Source organism: Wickerhamomyces anomalus (genome assembly GCF_001661255.1).
Source record: "Wickerhamomyces anomalus NRRL Y-366-8 unplaced genomic scaffold WICANscaffold_4, whole genome shotgun sequence".
Classification (NCBI taxonomy): Eukaryota; Fungi; Ascomycota; class Saccharomycetes; order Phaffomycetales; family Wickerhamomycetaceae; genus Hansenula; species Hansenula anomala.
This window is the reverse complement of record NW_017567113.1, coordinates 1,471,941-1,488,328: the sequence shown is the minus strand read 5'-3', so window position 1 is coordinate 1,488,328 and position 16,388 is coordinate 1,471,941. Positions and strand designations below refer to the sequence as shown.

Sequence of the window (16,388 nt, the reverse complement as noted above, 5' to 3'; positions counted from 1 at the left end):
TTGGAAAAATGCATGTACACACCTTTTTATCACAATTGTACAATCACTTCTTTTGTTGCAAAGACATAACATCAACGTAGGCCCTACCACCTCTCTTCTTTCTACCTCTTCCTGTTGCAGCACCACTACCGGCACTTGATAATCCCATCAATGAATCTAAATCATTAGCAACAGCTGGACTTGCAACCTTTCTTGATGGTGGTAATGCAGGAGAAGGTGCACCAGTTGCAGAACCAACATTTGAAGGAGTATTGAATCCATTACCTCCTAAAGGTGGAGCAGATGAAGCAACAGGTGATTTCAACGAACCAGCATCACTGACAGAATCTGAACGTGGTTTACTAATTGAACTTGGTTTCTTCTTAATCACTGGAGGTGGAGGAGGAGCAGCAGCTGCTTGTAAATCTTCAGGTTTGGCATTCTTATCAACCCATCTTTTCAATTTTTCATCATAGACTAATCTGTTCTCTTCACCTAGTTTGGCACGGTAAACTTTTGGTTCATTCTTCTTGTCTTTACGTAACCAACCAAACCATCCACCAGCTTGATCTTGATCTGAATCCTTCTTACTAAGTGAAGCCTTACGCTCCTTCTTCGAACTCTTTTTCTCATCTGAATCGTCTTCATCCTCGTCATCGTCATCTTCATCATCAACAACATCATCATAATATTCATCATCCTCTGGAATATTACTGATATTATTAGTCTTTGGAGGTTCATAAGCAGTAATCTTGGCAGATGGTGGTTCATAAGTTGTTGAAATTGTAGAATTTTGAGATAAAGTACCCGGTTGTAAAGGACTGAATTGTGACTGTTGACGGGCATTAAAAGTTGGAGCACCACTAGATACACCATCAAATGATTGACCGCTAGAATCTAGCCCATTTGGTTGATATGGATTGAACTTCGATTCAACAGGGGTCTGAATAGTTGAAGCTGGGGCATATGGGTTTGAAGCAACAGATTCACGTCTAGAATCATATGGAGAATAACTTGAAACTGAAACATTACGACTAGGTTCTGAAACCGGAGCACTTGAAGCAGGAACTTCCACTTTTGGTTCAACAGGAGCTTTAGGTGGTTCATAACCTTCACCCATTGCATTGAAATCAATGTCACCAGAAACACCAATGTTTTCAGGTTCATGAGTAGCATTGGCAGGAGTATAAGATCTTGGTGTAAATTTGCTAGCTGATGAACTTCTCTTTGATGGAGCGCCAGAGTTTCTTGGGGCATATGGTGAGCTTTTATTAACAGGAGGCCCGGAAACTGGTGGTGGACTTGTAACAAATGGAGCACCTTCATTAGCAGTGGTGATTTCTTCAGACTGTGGTGGGGCTGGAGTTGGAGCATATGGATTAGAAGGCGCAGAATAAGTCTTATTTGATGGTGGAGGAGCATAAGGATTCACAGGGGCCAGTGGTTTATAAGAAGGTGGAGCATTAAATGATAACTGCTCTATTTCTTCTTTTGGTTTAACAGTTTGCACCTCTGCTGATTTTGGTGACGGTTCATGAACCTCATCTTCTGTAGGAGCATCATATTGTGTAACGTTAGAAGGACCAACATCAAATTCTTCACTTTCAACTCTATTGCCCTCAGTAAAACCTAATTCTGGATGAACATCACCCTCAACGGTTTCCTCTTGTGCTTGTTCATCAAATTCAACAGCATGTTCCTCTTCAGTTGTTAGCTCAACTTGTCTATCCAAAGCTTCTTCTCCTGGGAAATTTTCCTCTTTATCATCTTGTCTTATTTCGTCAAGATCTTGTTCAGGAGCAGTTGGTGGTAAGTAACTCTCATTTGTGACAACAGGCTGTGCAGGTAGTTGTGGAGCTTGATCAACTGGTGCATCAACTTGAGGCTCAACAGCATGAGGTTTAGGAGGTGCTGATAATAGCTCGAGGCTTTGTGAGCCAGGAGATTGTGGAGCAGGAGGTGGTGCATATTGATTGAATTTTGGAGGAGGTGGTAAAGCATTGCTGTTTTGTCTCAAAATTGGAGGAGTTGAAACAGACTTTACAGCTGGGTGAAGTGCTTGAGGAGAATGATTCTGTGATGGAATTTGACTCACCGTTGGAGGATGCAAAGGAGCTGGTGACTTCGCAATAGGTGGTTTATATGCATTAGGACCCACTTTTGATGGTAAGATCTGATCCACTGACTGTGTATGTTGAATTGGAGCAGAGACTGATGAAACTGAAGGTGGTGCATAACTCTTTGAAGTTTTCAATGGTGCTGAGACACTGGACTTTGAAGCAAATGGTGGTTCATTCAAGTGAGCACTAGCATTTGAATGAATGGATGATCTTCTAGAAGTTTCATCATTAGCAGCTGGAGCATATCTGGAAGGTCTTGAGTTTGGCGAAGAAGTTGTGTATAAATCAGCCAAAGATGCTCTTGGGCTACTTCCACGACTTGACAAAGGAGTATGAGCTCCGATTTTTGGAGGTTGAGCGAGCGAAGAAGCAGCAGCTCCTGGTGCATAAGGGTTTGTTGGAAGTGGTGGCTTTGGACCTTTCAATAGATCAGTGGACCTCAACTCAGGCTTTGATTCAGCCTTCTTCAAAGCTAGTGGAGTGAATGGTGCACTAGGTGGTTGTGAAGCAACATGTGCTGGAACACGGGTAGTAGGGAACGTATCATTCTCACTAGAAACGCCAATTGGTGCATAAATGCTTGGGCGATGTGGAACAGCAGCAGATGTTGACGGTTGTCTATGTGAGGCTGGGTATTGTTGTTGTTGTTGTCCAGCTGCCTGTAATGAAAGATATGAAGAAGTTCTCGAAACATTTGGACTAAATTTGCTGAAAACACCACCGTCTTTCGAGCTTGATTTTGTGGCTTCATCACCAGCAATGAACTTATTCAAACTTTTATCCAAGGTACCCCAAACTTTATCCAATTTAGGTCTTCCAAACCAACTACCTTCTGATACACCGGCACCGGATAATCTTTCACTCAACAATTTAGCTGAATACATCAGTTTTGGATTAACAGGAACACCTTTTGAAGCTTTGAATGAAGCAGTAGCAGTCTCCAAATATCTTTGGGCATCAGTCAACAAATTATAGTCTGCTAAATAATAAGCATGCTGCAATAGAACAGATGATAAATCTGAAGCAACACCTTTTTCCTGTAGTGTTAGACCATAAATTTCCAAATATAATGTGAAGCGAACAGATTTACTGGCTTGGAAACTGGAAACAGGAGCATCACCTAAAATGAATAGAATATAACCAGGTATGACAAGTTCATTTTCAATCAAAAAATGACCAAACTCATTAATAAACTGAGCAAGTGAAAGTGGCGCATTAGCCAACACAGCATTTGTTAACTCTTTCCAATTTGTAAGAGCCCACGATTTCTTGTTTGGGTCTGCTCTGAATTCATCAATAACACTTTTAGCATCACCACATAAGATCTGAAACAATATTGACAAAACATTGTCATGATCACCACTAAATTCATGGGCCAAAAATTCTTTCACTATATTCAACCAAGTATCTTTATTCATAGCACCTGCAATCAACATAGCTAATGCATAGTCTTGATATGACAAAGCTAAACCTAAAGCTTGTTCTTTCTGACCAGTTGAGATCAAAGCAACCAATTGTCTTTTACTCAATTTATTACTAGCATCAATTGTTGGGCGTCTTTCTTTAAATGCAGGACCAGATTCAACATAATTAAAAGCACCGCCCAAATTGAATGGTTCAGCAGACTTAGACAATTTTGACTTTAAGACTTGAGCCAATAATAATTCATGTTCTTCAGCTTGAGATGACAATGTGGCACTCAAATTCTGAATTTGTTTATCCAAGAAAGTTTCAATAGCTGAAATATTCTTTTTACTAATTGATGGAAACTCTTTCAAAGCAACATCTTGCAAAACTTTTTCAGCATCAACAATATTGATGTTTGCTTGCATGTATGAATTTGAAGGAATCAAATATGTCAATTTTTTACCACTACCCCAGCTAAACAATGGAAATTGTCTTCTCAGTAACTGCTCTGGATTTGCAACTTTTTCCGCAACTGGAGGCAGCTGTTGATGAAAATGGTGTGGTGGAGCAACATGACTTTGGTGATGAAATTGTTGTTGTTGTGAAATTGGTAACTGAGCAGGTTGTGTGGGTGGGTGTAGAGACTTCTGTTGTTGATGCTGTTGAACATTAGCCAGACTGTACGGATCATATTGGTTAGCAGTTGAGCTAGCTTGTCTTCTATGGTTAATTGGTGCATATTTAGAAGCAGCAGGCGTACTTGGCGATATGATACTTTGAGTTGGTGATAATCCAGCATTATTTGTATTCACAATAGGTGGTGCCAAATTTGTGTTTGGAGCAAATGATGAAGCACCAGGGCCGTATTTCGGAACATTTGGAACACTTTGTTGCAAATTAGGTGAGAATACCTGTTGTACACCTTGTTGTTGTTGAAGCAGAGGTTGAGGTAAGCCTGGAGCTGGAAGCTGTTGGCTTAGTGAAGCACGACGTTGTTGAATTTGATTCATCCCAGGAGTAAATGTTGAAACATTTGGTTGTGCAAGTGGAATTTGAGGTTGAGAGGCTGGTGCATATCTGCTTGGTTTACCGGTTGGTGGAGCAGCAGCAACAGGAGCATACTGAGCTGGTTGAATGACTGGTGGTGCATATGGGGATTGTGCAAATTGAGGTTGTTGAGGTTGTTGAGGAGTTGCATATCTATTTTGTGGAGGAATAGCCGGTGAAACCTGATTAATGAGCGGTGAAGTTGATTGTGCATACCTGTTGGTTGAAGCAGGAATCTTTGGAGGTCCAAGTGGTTTTGCAGGAATGGCATAAGGATTTTGTGGTGGAGTTGGTGCAGCATGTTGTGGATAACCAGCAGGAGGTTGAGGTCCATTAAATCCACTATCAAATGAGCTGGATGAAGCAAATGAGGTACTTCTTACAGCTTTCGCTGGAGCAACAGGAGGTAATATGGGTAGCTCTTCGAAGAAAGATGATTGTTTTTTCTTCATAGTAGGTGGCTTGGAAGAAGATGGAGGAGCTTGAGAGGGACCAGAAGGTGGTACAGATGAGCCTCTGTTCAGAGGAACATTTGGCACATGGACATGACTTGGTGGAGGTGGTGTTGTAGCAGATTGTAGTGGAGTGAACAAATGAGGTTGAGCAAATTGGTTCTGACCTATTGTACGAGCAGGTTTTGCAACTTTCTGTGGGACCAAATCAACTGGAAAATCATAAGCATCAGACTTCTTTTTGTTTTCATTCAATTTCTTGATATCAAGATGTGATTGGGGTGGTGGTGGTGCAGCAAACTGGTTCGTCTTTGAAGCGGCGTAAGGGTTGTAAGCATTTGCACGCTGCTGAGGTTGTTGAAACTGTTGAGATTGTGCTGGCTGATATTTATTTTGATGAGTTGGTTGTGGTACTTGAACTGAATGAGCTGGTTCTTCTGGAAGCAAAGCATCGTCATCTAACAAATCATCATCCAATTCCATTTCCAATTCTAAAAATGAAAGACCTTTTTTTGGTTTCACTTCAGTTTTATCTGTAGTCGCGTTTTCATTACCAGGCTCTTGGCTTTGAGATGCAGAACTTGAAGCCTCACCGCTAATCAATGCACTAAAATCATCATTACCAGATGAGCTAAACAAGTCATGTTGTTCTGCTGGATTGACAATTTCTTCTTCTGTTGTTTCTGGCAACTGAATTGGGGTATCCGAGTTTTCAACATTCGATTCTGCGCCAATTAAAGTACTGAAATCATCAACTTTTGAATCACCAAATAAAGCTGTAGCTACCTCAGTTTCATCCTTCGTTGTTTGAACTTCATGAGACTCAACTTCGGGTTCGTTCCATGGCAATGTCTCATCATTGTCTATATGTGCGAAAGGGTCCTCTGTCTTTGGTTGATCAGCAGACTCAATTTCTTTAGCTTGCTCATTTGTAGCTTCCCAGGGCAAAGATTCACCACCATCATTACCACCAAATAATTCAGCAGTAGCAGTAGCTTGGGTGGGTTCGACCGTTGCATGTTGATCAACTTCAGACTCCCATGGTAGTGATTGTTCTTCAGCAGCTGTTGCTCCAAATGGATCATCATTATAGGCTTGTTCTTTAGCTGGAACTGTAGCTTCAGAGACAGTTTTACCGACAGATTGATCACTTTCTGGAACTTTTTCCTTAATTTCATCAACAGTCTCAGATAATGCAGTTTCAACAGGTACCTTGTCCTCCGTGTTCTTTATTGATGATTGCTTTAAAGGCTCTTGTGGTTTCAAAATTTCCTCTGGTAATGCTTCTTCAATCTCACTAATAGTTTCAGTCAATGCAGCTTGAACAGGTATTTCATCATTTGGTTGAACTTGACCAGTTTCATTGTTTAGAACATTTGAGCTATGATCAGATATCACCTCTTCAGGTGCTGTTTCCTTTATCTCTTCAACAGTGGCAGATAGTGCTGTTTCAACGGGTATTTGATCATTTGGTTGAATCCCAACAACTTTATCACCAGTAGTTATAGAATCAGGTTTCAACACATCTTCTGGAACAGTCTCTCTTATTTCATCCACGGTTTCAGCCAATGCAGTTTCAACAGGTATTTGATCTTTCTCTTCAACATTACCAACATCACTTAGTATTGGAGCTTCAGGTTTCAAGGTATCATCTGGAACAGAATCTTTGATATCTTCAACAGTTTCAGCTAATGCAGCACTTACAACTTCTTCATCTTTAACAATTGGCTCTAATGCACCTATAGAGGTTTGTACTTGATCTTGTTCTATTGTTGGCTCCGCTTGTGATTCAACATTCTCCGATTCAGTTGCTCGTATAACTTCTGGTTCCACTTTGATTTCTTGAGCAGTTGGTGGCAATTCAATAGGCTGTTCAACTGGAGAAGGTTCAATTGGAGTTGCGATTTGGTTAGCTTCGGGAACTTGTTCCACTTCCACTGTATCGGCTTTTGATTGTACATCAGCAACAACTGTTGGTGGCTCAACTGGTGACTCCACTTCTTCAGCATCATCATTATCAACAGTTTCAGCAGTAGCTTGAACATTCTCGGTGGAACTGTTGTTCTTCTTCTTCTTTTTATTCTTCTTCTTCTTTTTCTTGGACTTTGCACCATCCGTATTCACAGGATCAGCTGGTGATTGTTGTTGTTGTTGATCTGGGGATACACTGGTCTTTCGATCCTTCTGCTCGCCGGGAGCAGGCAATTGAGCAGACGACATCTTTTGGTGATATGAGAGTATGCTATTCTTCCTCTCTCTTTCCACTTTGAGGTCTCGATCTGCTTGTCTTTTATCGCTGAGGTTGAAGTAGTTGTCGTTGGTTTAACACGTAGAACCAAAATATCCAACGCTTTCGAGGAAAAAACACAGCTGTCAATTTCCAGCGTGTCACTTAATTCGCGAAACTCGGGTAAAGTTCGCGAAAGCTCATCTCAAATTTTTTTTATTTCGTCTTACATTCAAAAACATCATCATTGGTTTATCTTTTGATTTCACATAACTGACCCCAATAAAAGATCTGTAAATATGGCTGTTGGTGTGATCAAAAGCAAGCAAAAACTTGCACCAGAGAAAGAACGTTTCTTACAATGTTGTTCAGATATCACATTGGAACTTATAGATTCATTGAAAACATCAAAAGAAATCAATTTGAATGGTTTAATCACTAAAAACTCCAAGAAATACAAATTAAAGTCCCAACCACGTTTGACAGATGTTATCAATTCAATACCTGATCAATATAAGAAATATCTATTACCAAAATTGAAAGCCAAACCAGTTAGAACTGCTTCAGGTGTTGGTGTTGTTGCTGTTATGTCAAAACCTCATAGATGTCCGCATATTTCATTCACTGGTAACATTTGTGTCTATTGTCCTGGTGGTCCAGACTCTGATTTTGAATACAGTACACAATCATATACAGGTTATGAACCTACTTCTATGCGTGCGATCCGTGCTCGTTATGATCCTTATGAACAAGCTCGTGGTCGTATTGATCAATTGAAGCAATTGGGTCATAGTGTGGATAAAGTTGAATATATTGTTATGGGTGGTACTTTCATGTCTTTGGATAAAGAATATAGAGAAAATTTCATCACACAATTACATAATGCATTAAGTGGTTATAATGGTACAGACATTGATGAAGCAATTGCATATTCTCAACAATCTTTAACTAAATGTGTTGGTATCACTATTGAAACTAGACCAGATTATTGTACAAAGACCCATTTGGATGATATGTTGAAATATGGCTGTACAAGATTAGAAATTGGTGTTCAAAGTGTTTATGAAGATGTTGCAAGAGATACAAATCGTGGTCATACAGTTAAATCTGTTTGTGAAACTTTTGCCATTGCTAAAGATACCGGTTATAAGATTGTTAGTCATATGATGCCTGATTTACCAAATGTTTGTATGGAGAGAGATTTAGCCCAATTTAAAGAGTATTTTGAAAACCCAGATTTTAGAACTGATGGGTTGAAAATTTATCCAACATTGGTTATTAGAGGTACTGGTTTATATGAATTATGGAAAACTGGTAGATATAAATCATATAATGCTAATGCATTGATTGATTTAGTGGCAAGAATATTGGCATTAGTTCCGCCATGGACAAGAATTTATAGAGTTCAAAGAGATATTCCAATGCCATTAGTTTCAAGTGGTGTTGAGAATGGTAATTTAAGAGAGTTGGCATTAGCAAGAATGAAAGATTTTGGTACCAAATGTCGTGATGTTAGAACAAGGGAAGTTGGTATTCAAGAGGTTCATCATAAAGTTCAACCTGATCAAGTTGAATTAATTAGAAGAGATTATTATGCAAATGAAGGTTGGGAAACCTTTTTAAGTTATGAAGATCCAAAACAAGATATTTTGATTGGGCTATTAAGACTACGTAAGGCATCAAAGAAACATACATACAGAAAAGAATTTACAAAACAAAGAACTTCAATCGTTAGAGAATTGCATGTTTATGGTTCAGTTGTTCCATTGCATTCTCGTGATCCAAGAAAATTTCAACATCAAGGGTTTGGTACATTATTAATGGAGGAAGCTGAAAGAATTTCTAGAGAAGAGCATGGATCTGAAAAAATCAGCGTTATTAGTGGTGTTGGTGTTCGTAATTATTATTCAAGATTAGGTTATGAATTGGATGGTCCATACATGTCAAAGAGTCTGGTATAGTGCTTTTCAATCGTTATTTATTCATGATCTTGTACTTAATTTGTAGTTTCACCAAAAATTATCCATATATTTGTATCTCAAACATCTATAATACAATTAAATAAAAATTAATCATTAAAAACATATTCTTGTTAATTCCCAAGTTTAACAAACTCTTCCCAAGCTCTTGAACAATGATTCAAGAATCTTTGTTTATCTTCATCATCACCAATTCTTTCAAATCCGAATCTAAATACGTTATTCAAGATTTTCAACTCACCAACAACTTCAGATTTCCTTATCAAACCTTCTTGAGCATCAGGTTCAATGGCATTACTCTCCACATCATCAGATTCGCTCTCTTCATTAATCTTATCTTCTTTGATAATCTTTGGGATGCTTGGTTTTGACTCAGTAGCACTCTTTGGCGGAATTCTAGCAGATCTAATACTGATTTCACCATGGTCGAAGAATTCCCTTTGGGCACTCAATGGTTGGGCAACTAATGGGGCCATTCTTTCCCCTTGAGTGAAAACATCAACAACACCTTCTTCCCTTTTCATTCTGAAGCCTCTATAGCGACCAACGCCACCACCTGCGGTCCTTGGAATTCCTGTTCTTGGTGGAATTGCACTTTTTGGAACACCAGTCTTGATTCCATTTCTAATATATGTGGCAGTTCCAGGGGTTGGTCTTGAATAAGGTATACTTGTCATTAAAGGTTTACGAACGCCATAAGGTGTGATTGGGGTGAATGATGGATGGAATTGTTTGACGCGTTTTTTGGAGGTATTACTGTTGTTGTTAAATGTTGGTTTGGCAGCTGTATGAGGTGTGAAGTATTGTTGAAATTGATGGAAATGATGAGAAGGAGCAGACATGATGGTTGGTCTTACTGGGGTTGTTGAGGATAGATTCAATGGAGGAGGAGCGTTTCTTTTCAATCTCTTTGTAGATGAAGGTATTGATAATGATTCCATTGGAGCTGTTAATCCAGTTGGAGTTTGTCGTGACGCGATTAGTTGACGTTGTTGAGCTTCAATTGACTTGGATATTAGGAAAGTGGATTGCATAGCAGGGTCTAGTGGTGGTAGTCCAGGCGAAAGACACTTGATGGCGAACTGTGACATGTTTTCAGTGTCGTTATGTGTTGCATTCTTTAGATCTAAATGGGCTGGTCTTGGTCTCTTTTTCATTGGTTTTGGTTCTGGCTTTGTAGGAATAGCATCTTGTTGTGGTTGAGTAGTAGCTTCAGCAGGAGGAGCAGCAGTGGAATTCTCGTTTGACGACATCGTTACACTGAGTTCTCTGGTTGTTGTTTCTAGTTGAGTTTCCTGGATTCTCTGAATTGAAGAATGTTGATGTTTAAAAAAAGCGTTTCAGTTTTTGAGGCTCGAAATTTATGAAACATCAAACGCGTTCGCGAAGGAAAATGCTTGAGTCTGGTTGATTTTGGATACTTTTGGAATGTTTCTGTAGAGGCTGGTTAGTTGGATTTTATATGGTGTATTTGAATTATGGTATGGGTCATTTGGCTGTGCTTTGTTGTTCCTGGTTCCTGTTGATCAGGAAAAAGAACTCGTCTTTTCCATTTTAGTGGATGCGCGATGGGTATAAATGATGTCGAGAATGTTTGCAAAAAGCTGTGGAATGAAGCATTGAAAAGCTTTTTATGGTGTGCTCAAGTACATCGAAAATGCTTTTGATGGATTGGAGCTTTCAGTGTCTTGGACTTTCATGGTGGCGTTCAATTTTATAAGGTAAATCAAGCAGCTTTTGGGTATTTGGTGAATGATCATGATAGGATTTATGATACACATTGGCCTGTTGTAACAGGAATTCTGTCTTCAATAACACAATCAATCTGAAGAATGTCGACAGTGCTCAGATATTTATCAGATCCAATCGTATATTGCTGGTGGAGTATTTAATCTTTGTTTGTGTGAGTTTATTGAATCACAACTGTGGAAAAAGTATGGCTTTCAAAAGTACCCATTTAGCATAACAATGAGAACAACCACATTCATATAAAAGATCAAGTTTTTATTCAACATCACACCAAACAAGGAGAATACAATTGATATGTAACTAACTCAACAATGTCAAAAGTGCTGATCAAATTACGTGCAATCATATGGGGAGAACCCCCATCATCAAAACTTGAACGTAACTTACTTTTCAAAATTGATTGGTTTATCCTAAGCTATACATGTCTAGCATTTTGGTGTGTCTCCATTGATACTTCAAATGTGTCAAATGCTTATGTCTCAGGTATGAAAGAAGAGCTAAACATTGTGGGGAATCAATTCAACATTATCAACACTTGTTGGACAGTGGGTTATGTTGTCGGTATGATTCCTAATAACATCATGTTGTTGAAATTTCGACCAAGTATTTGGATGAACCTATGTATGTTCATATGGGGGTTATTCACCCTGGGACTTTATAGAGTTTCTAGTTGGCAACAAATTTGTGCCTTAAGGTTTTTCCAAGCTGCTTTTGAAAGTGTCATTTATTCTGGTTCTCATATGATTTTGGGCTCATGGTATAAACCTGATGAATTGAGTAAAAGAAGTGCCATTTTCACTTCAAGTGCCTTAATAGGGAGTATATTTTCAGGGACAATGCAGGGGAAAATTCAATCCACAATGCATGGACTAAGAGGTTTGAGTGGATGGAGGTGGTTGTTCATTGTGGATTTCCTAATCACATTTGTTGTGGTTCTTTATGGTTTATTCTTTTTCCCAGATACTCCACAACTTTGCAAAAAATCATTCTTTTCATCAAATGAAATAGAATTGGCAAGATCTAGATTGATTAAACCTCCTCCTGTGAGATTAGATCGTACAGCTTTTAAAAGAGTTGTCACCAGCTGGAAATGGTATGCTTTTTCGTTGTTATTTTCATTAGCTGGTGAAAACATTTCATGGAATGCGAATTCAATATTTGCAATATGGTTATCTTTTAAAGGTTATTCAATCCAACAAAGAAACTATTATCCAATGGGGACTTATGGGGTTGGTATAATATCTTCATTTATTGCAGGTATTTATGTTGACTTGACTCGTAAATTCCATCATGTTGGATTTGCAGTCTCGTTAATCTTACTCATATCCACAATCATCATATGGACAAGTCCAGAGAAGACCACAAATATCTTTGTTGCTCATTATTTAACAGGTGTTAGCTATGCTGTTCAACCAACCTTCTTTGCATGGGCAAATTTGGCTATAACAAACGATGCTGAGTTGAAAATTGTTACTTTAGCTTCAATGAATATGTTTAGTAATGCACTGAATGCTTGGTGGGGAGTTGTGTTTTTCCCAGCTGACCATGTTCCCAGTTGGAGAACGGGGTGCTATGCTATGCTAGGTACGTTGATTTCAACGCCATTAGTGGGTATTGCTATATGGTTTTTACAGAAAAGAGAGGTGAGAAAAGTTGGTGGAAATGACGTTGATGCTATTAGCCATGAATCTGATGTGAGTGTGGAGGTTTTGGAGCAGCAGAACATAAGCAAGGTATAAACCAAGCTTTAGCTCCTGATTGATTTGTTATTCATTATACTCTTTTTACCTGACATTTGATTTAATTGAAATATTCTGGTGTTGTAATCGGTATATAGTAGCTGTGTCCTTAGCATTGTACTATTTCTTATCTAAATTATTCAATATTTCAGTCTAAACTTCAGGCAAAAGAGGGTATTCAATAATATGATCTCGATTGTATCAAATTTCAGTCTATTTCAACCCACTATCCAATCAATTCCCTCTCCATTTCTCAATATATGAATCGAATTCCCACTGTGGCACCTCATCACATCCCAACACCAAAAACGTTGCCCTACAATTTTTTTTTTAATTTTTTTTGAAAGTCGACGAAAAAACGTGAAAATTTTATTTGAACCTTTTCTTCTTTGTTATTTAAAAAGGTTGAATCCAATCCATTCAATTCACAATGTCTCAAGGTACTTTATACGTCGGTGAATCCTCCAGAGGTTTGTTACTCAAAGGTTTAATCAAACACTACAAATTGGACATCAATGTCACTGACAGAGATGCTACCTACCAAAAACTTTTCCCATTAGGTAAAGTTCCAGCTTTTGTTGGTCCAAAAGGTTACAAATTAACTGAAGTTATTGCTATTGTCTTATACGGTGAGTTTATCTATGAATTGATACGAGTGCAGTCAATTGCTTTTTGTTTTGCAATGATGAGAAATATTATCAATTTTTAAAACAGTTATCCCTGTCTTAATACATAATGTCGAGATTTAATTAGAATCTGAAATTTACAAACAATTGACTACTCAATTCAATGGATTCAATTTGAATTTATTTTTACTAACTTTTTCAATTAGTTATCTCCTTAGGTGATGAAAAATCCCCATTATTAGGTAAAAACAACAGAGAATATGCTCAAATCATCAGATGGTTATCATTAGCCAACTCTGAATGGTTACCTGCTATTGGTTCAGCTTTCGGTCCATTAATCGGTAGAGTTCCATACAACAAGAAACAAGTTACTGATTCAAGTGCTGCTGCTGACAAAGTTGCTAGCGTTTTCGAAGCTAGATTAGCTGAATTCACTTATTTAGTGGGTGAACGTATCACTTTAGCTGATTTATTCGCTGCTTCTTTAGCTACTCGTGGTTTCAACTACTTGTGGGGTAAAGAATGGAGAGCTAAATATCCAAACGTTGTCAGATGGTTCACCACCGTTACTGCTCACCCAATCTTGGCTGATCAATACAAAAACTTTGAATTCAGAGATGCTCCAGTTGAATTCACTCCACCAAAAAAGGAAAAGAAAGAACAAGCTCCAAAAGCTGCTGCTCCAAAAGCTGCTCCAAAACCAGCTGCTGAAGCCCCAGCTGAACCAGCTCCAAAACCAAAACATCCATTAGAATTATTAGGTAAATCTACCAACTTCAACTTGGATGAATGGAAAAGATTCTACTCTAACGAAGAAACTAGAGAAACTGCTTTACCATGGTTCTGGGAACATTATGATCCATCTGAATGGTCATTATGGAGAGTTGATTACAAATATAACGATGAATTAACTTTAACCTTCATGTCAAACAACTTGTTAGGTGGTTTCTTCAACCGTTTATCAGCTTCAACCAAATACTTGTTTGGTTCAGGTGTCGTCTATGGTGAAAACAACAACAATGGTATTGTTGGTGTCTTTTTAGTTAGAGGTCAAGAACATGAACCAGCTTTCAATGTTGCTCCAGATTGGGAATCATACTCATTCGCTAAATTAGACCCATCAAAACCAGAAGATAAAACTTTTGTTGATGATGTCTTTGCTTGGGATAAACCATTAACCATCAACGGTGAAACTAGAGAAGTTGCTGATGGTAAAGTTTTCAAATAAGCTGATTGAATAAGTGTTTTTGATAATCATTCGTTATTTAGTTCGTTTAATCTAATTTATTATGAGATTCTGATTTAAACAAGATGAGTAGAAGCAACTGACATAAATTACTCAGCTCAATACAATTCAGTAACATTTTATTCTCATTTGAATCATAATCAATCCATACAAATTCGATTAATGGAATTGAGATTCCAATATCATGATGGAAAACTCGACATCTCACTCAAATTTAACCGTAAAACCACCACAAAAAGCAAAATTTTATAAGCTTTTACTCTTTCTATTCAATAACCCAGTCCACACTCTCTATTTTAACCTTCATTATCTTCAAAATCACCAAAATAATACAATTATTTGGAACTTTATACACGTTATTTTCCGGGTAAATTTCCTATGTTTTTTTTTGGAACAGGAACGTTAAAAAAAATATACTCAACGATTGAAATTTTAAGACAACAAATCAAAAAAACAAACACGTCAAAAAGTGTAAACAACATCAAGAAGAATTAGCTTGACCATTAAAAGTCTAGTTTGTGTTGAGTTTTTGGCTGGATTGCATTTGGTGTTTGTTTTCTGCTGACTGGTGTTTGATTCCATTGATTATTGATCCATTCTCATCATTTTTTGCATATTCACATTATAAGGAGAGATATAAAAAACCAATCAAATATGAAGGCTGCCATCAATAGAAGTCCCTTCTTGCGTCAGATACGAAGAAGACCTTTGAGTGTGCTGGGTCCATTGGCCGTGTTGGCTCTTTTCTATTATCTATTCTTCACATCAAGTAAAGCACCATCAAAATATAGTTACAAGACTAAAAAAAATGGATTTTTCAGTAGACAACATGATGTTATTCCAAGAAATTTACCAGGTGATCATATTGCTCATTATGATTTGAACAAATTGGCATCCACACCTATGGCTGTTTATAATAAAGAAAAAGTTTTAATTTTAACTCCAGTTTCAAGATTTTTCAATGAATATTGGCAAAATTTATTAAGATTAACTTATCCAAGAGAATTATTAGAATTGGGATTTATTGTTCCAAGAAATAAAGATGGTGATTTAGCTTTGAAGAAATTAGAAAAAGCTATTAAACAAATTCAAACTGGTAAAAAGGAGAATCGTTTTAGTAAAATTACTATTTTAAGACAAGATACTGAATCATTAGATAATCAAGTTGAAAAGCATAGACATGCTTTGAAAGTTCAAAAAGATAGAAGAGCTTCAATGGCATTAGCTAGAAATTCATTAGTTTTCAGTGCTTTAGGTCCATATACAAGTTGGGTCTTGTGGTTAGATTCAGATATTGTTGAAACTCCATCAACATTGATTCAAGATATGGTTTCTCATGATAAACCTGTGATTAGTGCTAATTGTTACCAACGTTATTTTGATGAAGAGAAGAAGCAAGATTCTATCAGACCTTATGATTATAACAATTGGGTTGAATCTGAAGAAGGTTTAAAAATTGCTGAAAATATGGCTGAAGATGAAATTATTGTGGAAGGTTATGCTGAAATTGCTACATATAGACCATTGATGGCACATTTCTATGATCCTAATGGAGATGTCAACACTGAGATGGAATTGGATGGTGTTGGAGGTGCAGCTGTTTTGGTTAAAGCTGATGTTCATAGAGATGGTGCCATGTTTCCTCCATTCCCATTCTATCATTTGATTGAAACTGAAGGTTTTGCCAAAATGGCAAAGAGATTGGGATACCAGGTGTTTGGGTTACCAAACTACTTGGTTTACCATTACAATGAAGCTTAGACAATCAAATATATACTTACTCTTTCAATTTATTTCATTTTACTAACTAATTCAAT

General features: G+C 37.6%; 5 protein-coding genes across 5 annotated transcripts; 4 read left to right on the top strand and 1 right to left on the bottom strand.

The window, feature by feature from the left end:
* Positions 1–43: 43 nt before the first annotated feature.
* SEC16 (COPII coat assembly protein SEC16) lies at positions 44–7,225 on the bottom strand (the record flags this gene model as incomplete). The annotated part of the gene is made up of 1 exon (XM_019183595.1): positions 44–7,225. One exon carries the CDS (start codon positions 7,223–7,225, stop codon positions 44–46), a length of 7,182 nt encoding a protein of 2,393 aa, XP_019038422.1.
* Positions 7,226–7,468: 243 nt separating this feature from the next.
* Positions 7,469–9,453, top strand: ELP3 (Elongator subunit ELP3). Its single transcript, XM_019184173.1, has one exon. It carries the CDS (start codon positions 7,532–7,534, stop codon positions 9,191–9,193), a length of 1,662 nt encoding a protein of 553 aa, XP_019038421.1. The 5' UTR covers positions 7,469–7,531; the 3' UTR covers positions 9,194–9,453.
* Positions 9,454–11,271: 1,818 nt separating this feature from the next.
* On the top strand, positions 11,272–12,699 carry WICANDRAFT_84838 (uncharacterized protein; the record flags this gene model as incomplete). The annotated part of the gene is made up of 1 exon (XM_019185792.1): positions 11,272–12,699. The coding sequence occupies one exon, from the start codon at positions 11,272–11,274 to the stop codon at positions 12,697–12,699; it is 1,428 nt and encodes a 475-aa protein (XP_019038420.1).
* Positions 12,700–13,129: 430 nt separating this feature from the next.
* On the top strand, positions 13,130–14,553 carry CAM1 (translation elongation factor EF1B gamma; the record flags this gene model as incomplete). Its single annotated transcript, XM_019181904.1, has 2 exons — positions 13,130–13,328; positions 13,532–14,553. 2 exons carry the CDS (start codon positions 13,130–13,132, stop codon positions 14,551–14,553), a joined length of 1,221 nt encoding a protein of 406 aa, XP_019038419.1.
* A 672-nt stretch (positions 14,554–15,225) lies between these two features.
* Positions 15,226–16,332, top strand: MNN9 (mannosyltransferase complex subunit MNN9; the record flags this gene model as incomplete). The annotated part of the gene is made up of 1 exon (XM_019184941.1): positions 15,226–16,332. One exon carries the CDS (start codon positions 15,226–15,228, stop codon positions 16,330–16,332), a length of 1,107 nt encoding a protein of 368 aa, XP_019038418.1.
* Positions 16,333–16,388: the final 56 nt, after the last annotated feature.

What these genes read in the sequence shown, in the direction of transcription:
- ELP3 (XM_019184173.1), top strand. Translation starts at nt 7,532, where the DNA reads ATGGCTGTTGGTGTGATCAAAAGCAAGCAAAAACTTGCACCAGAGAAA.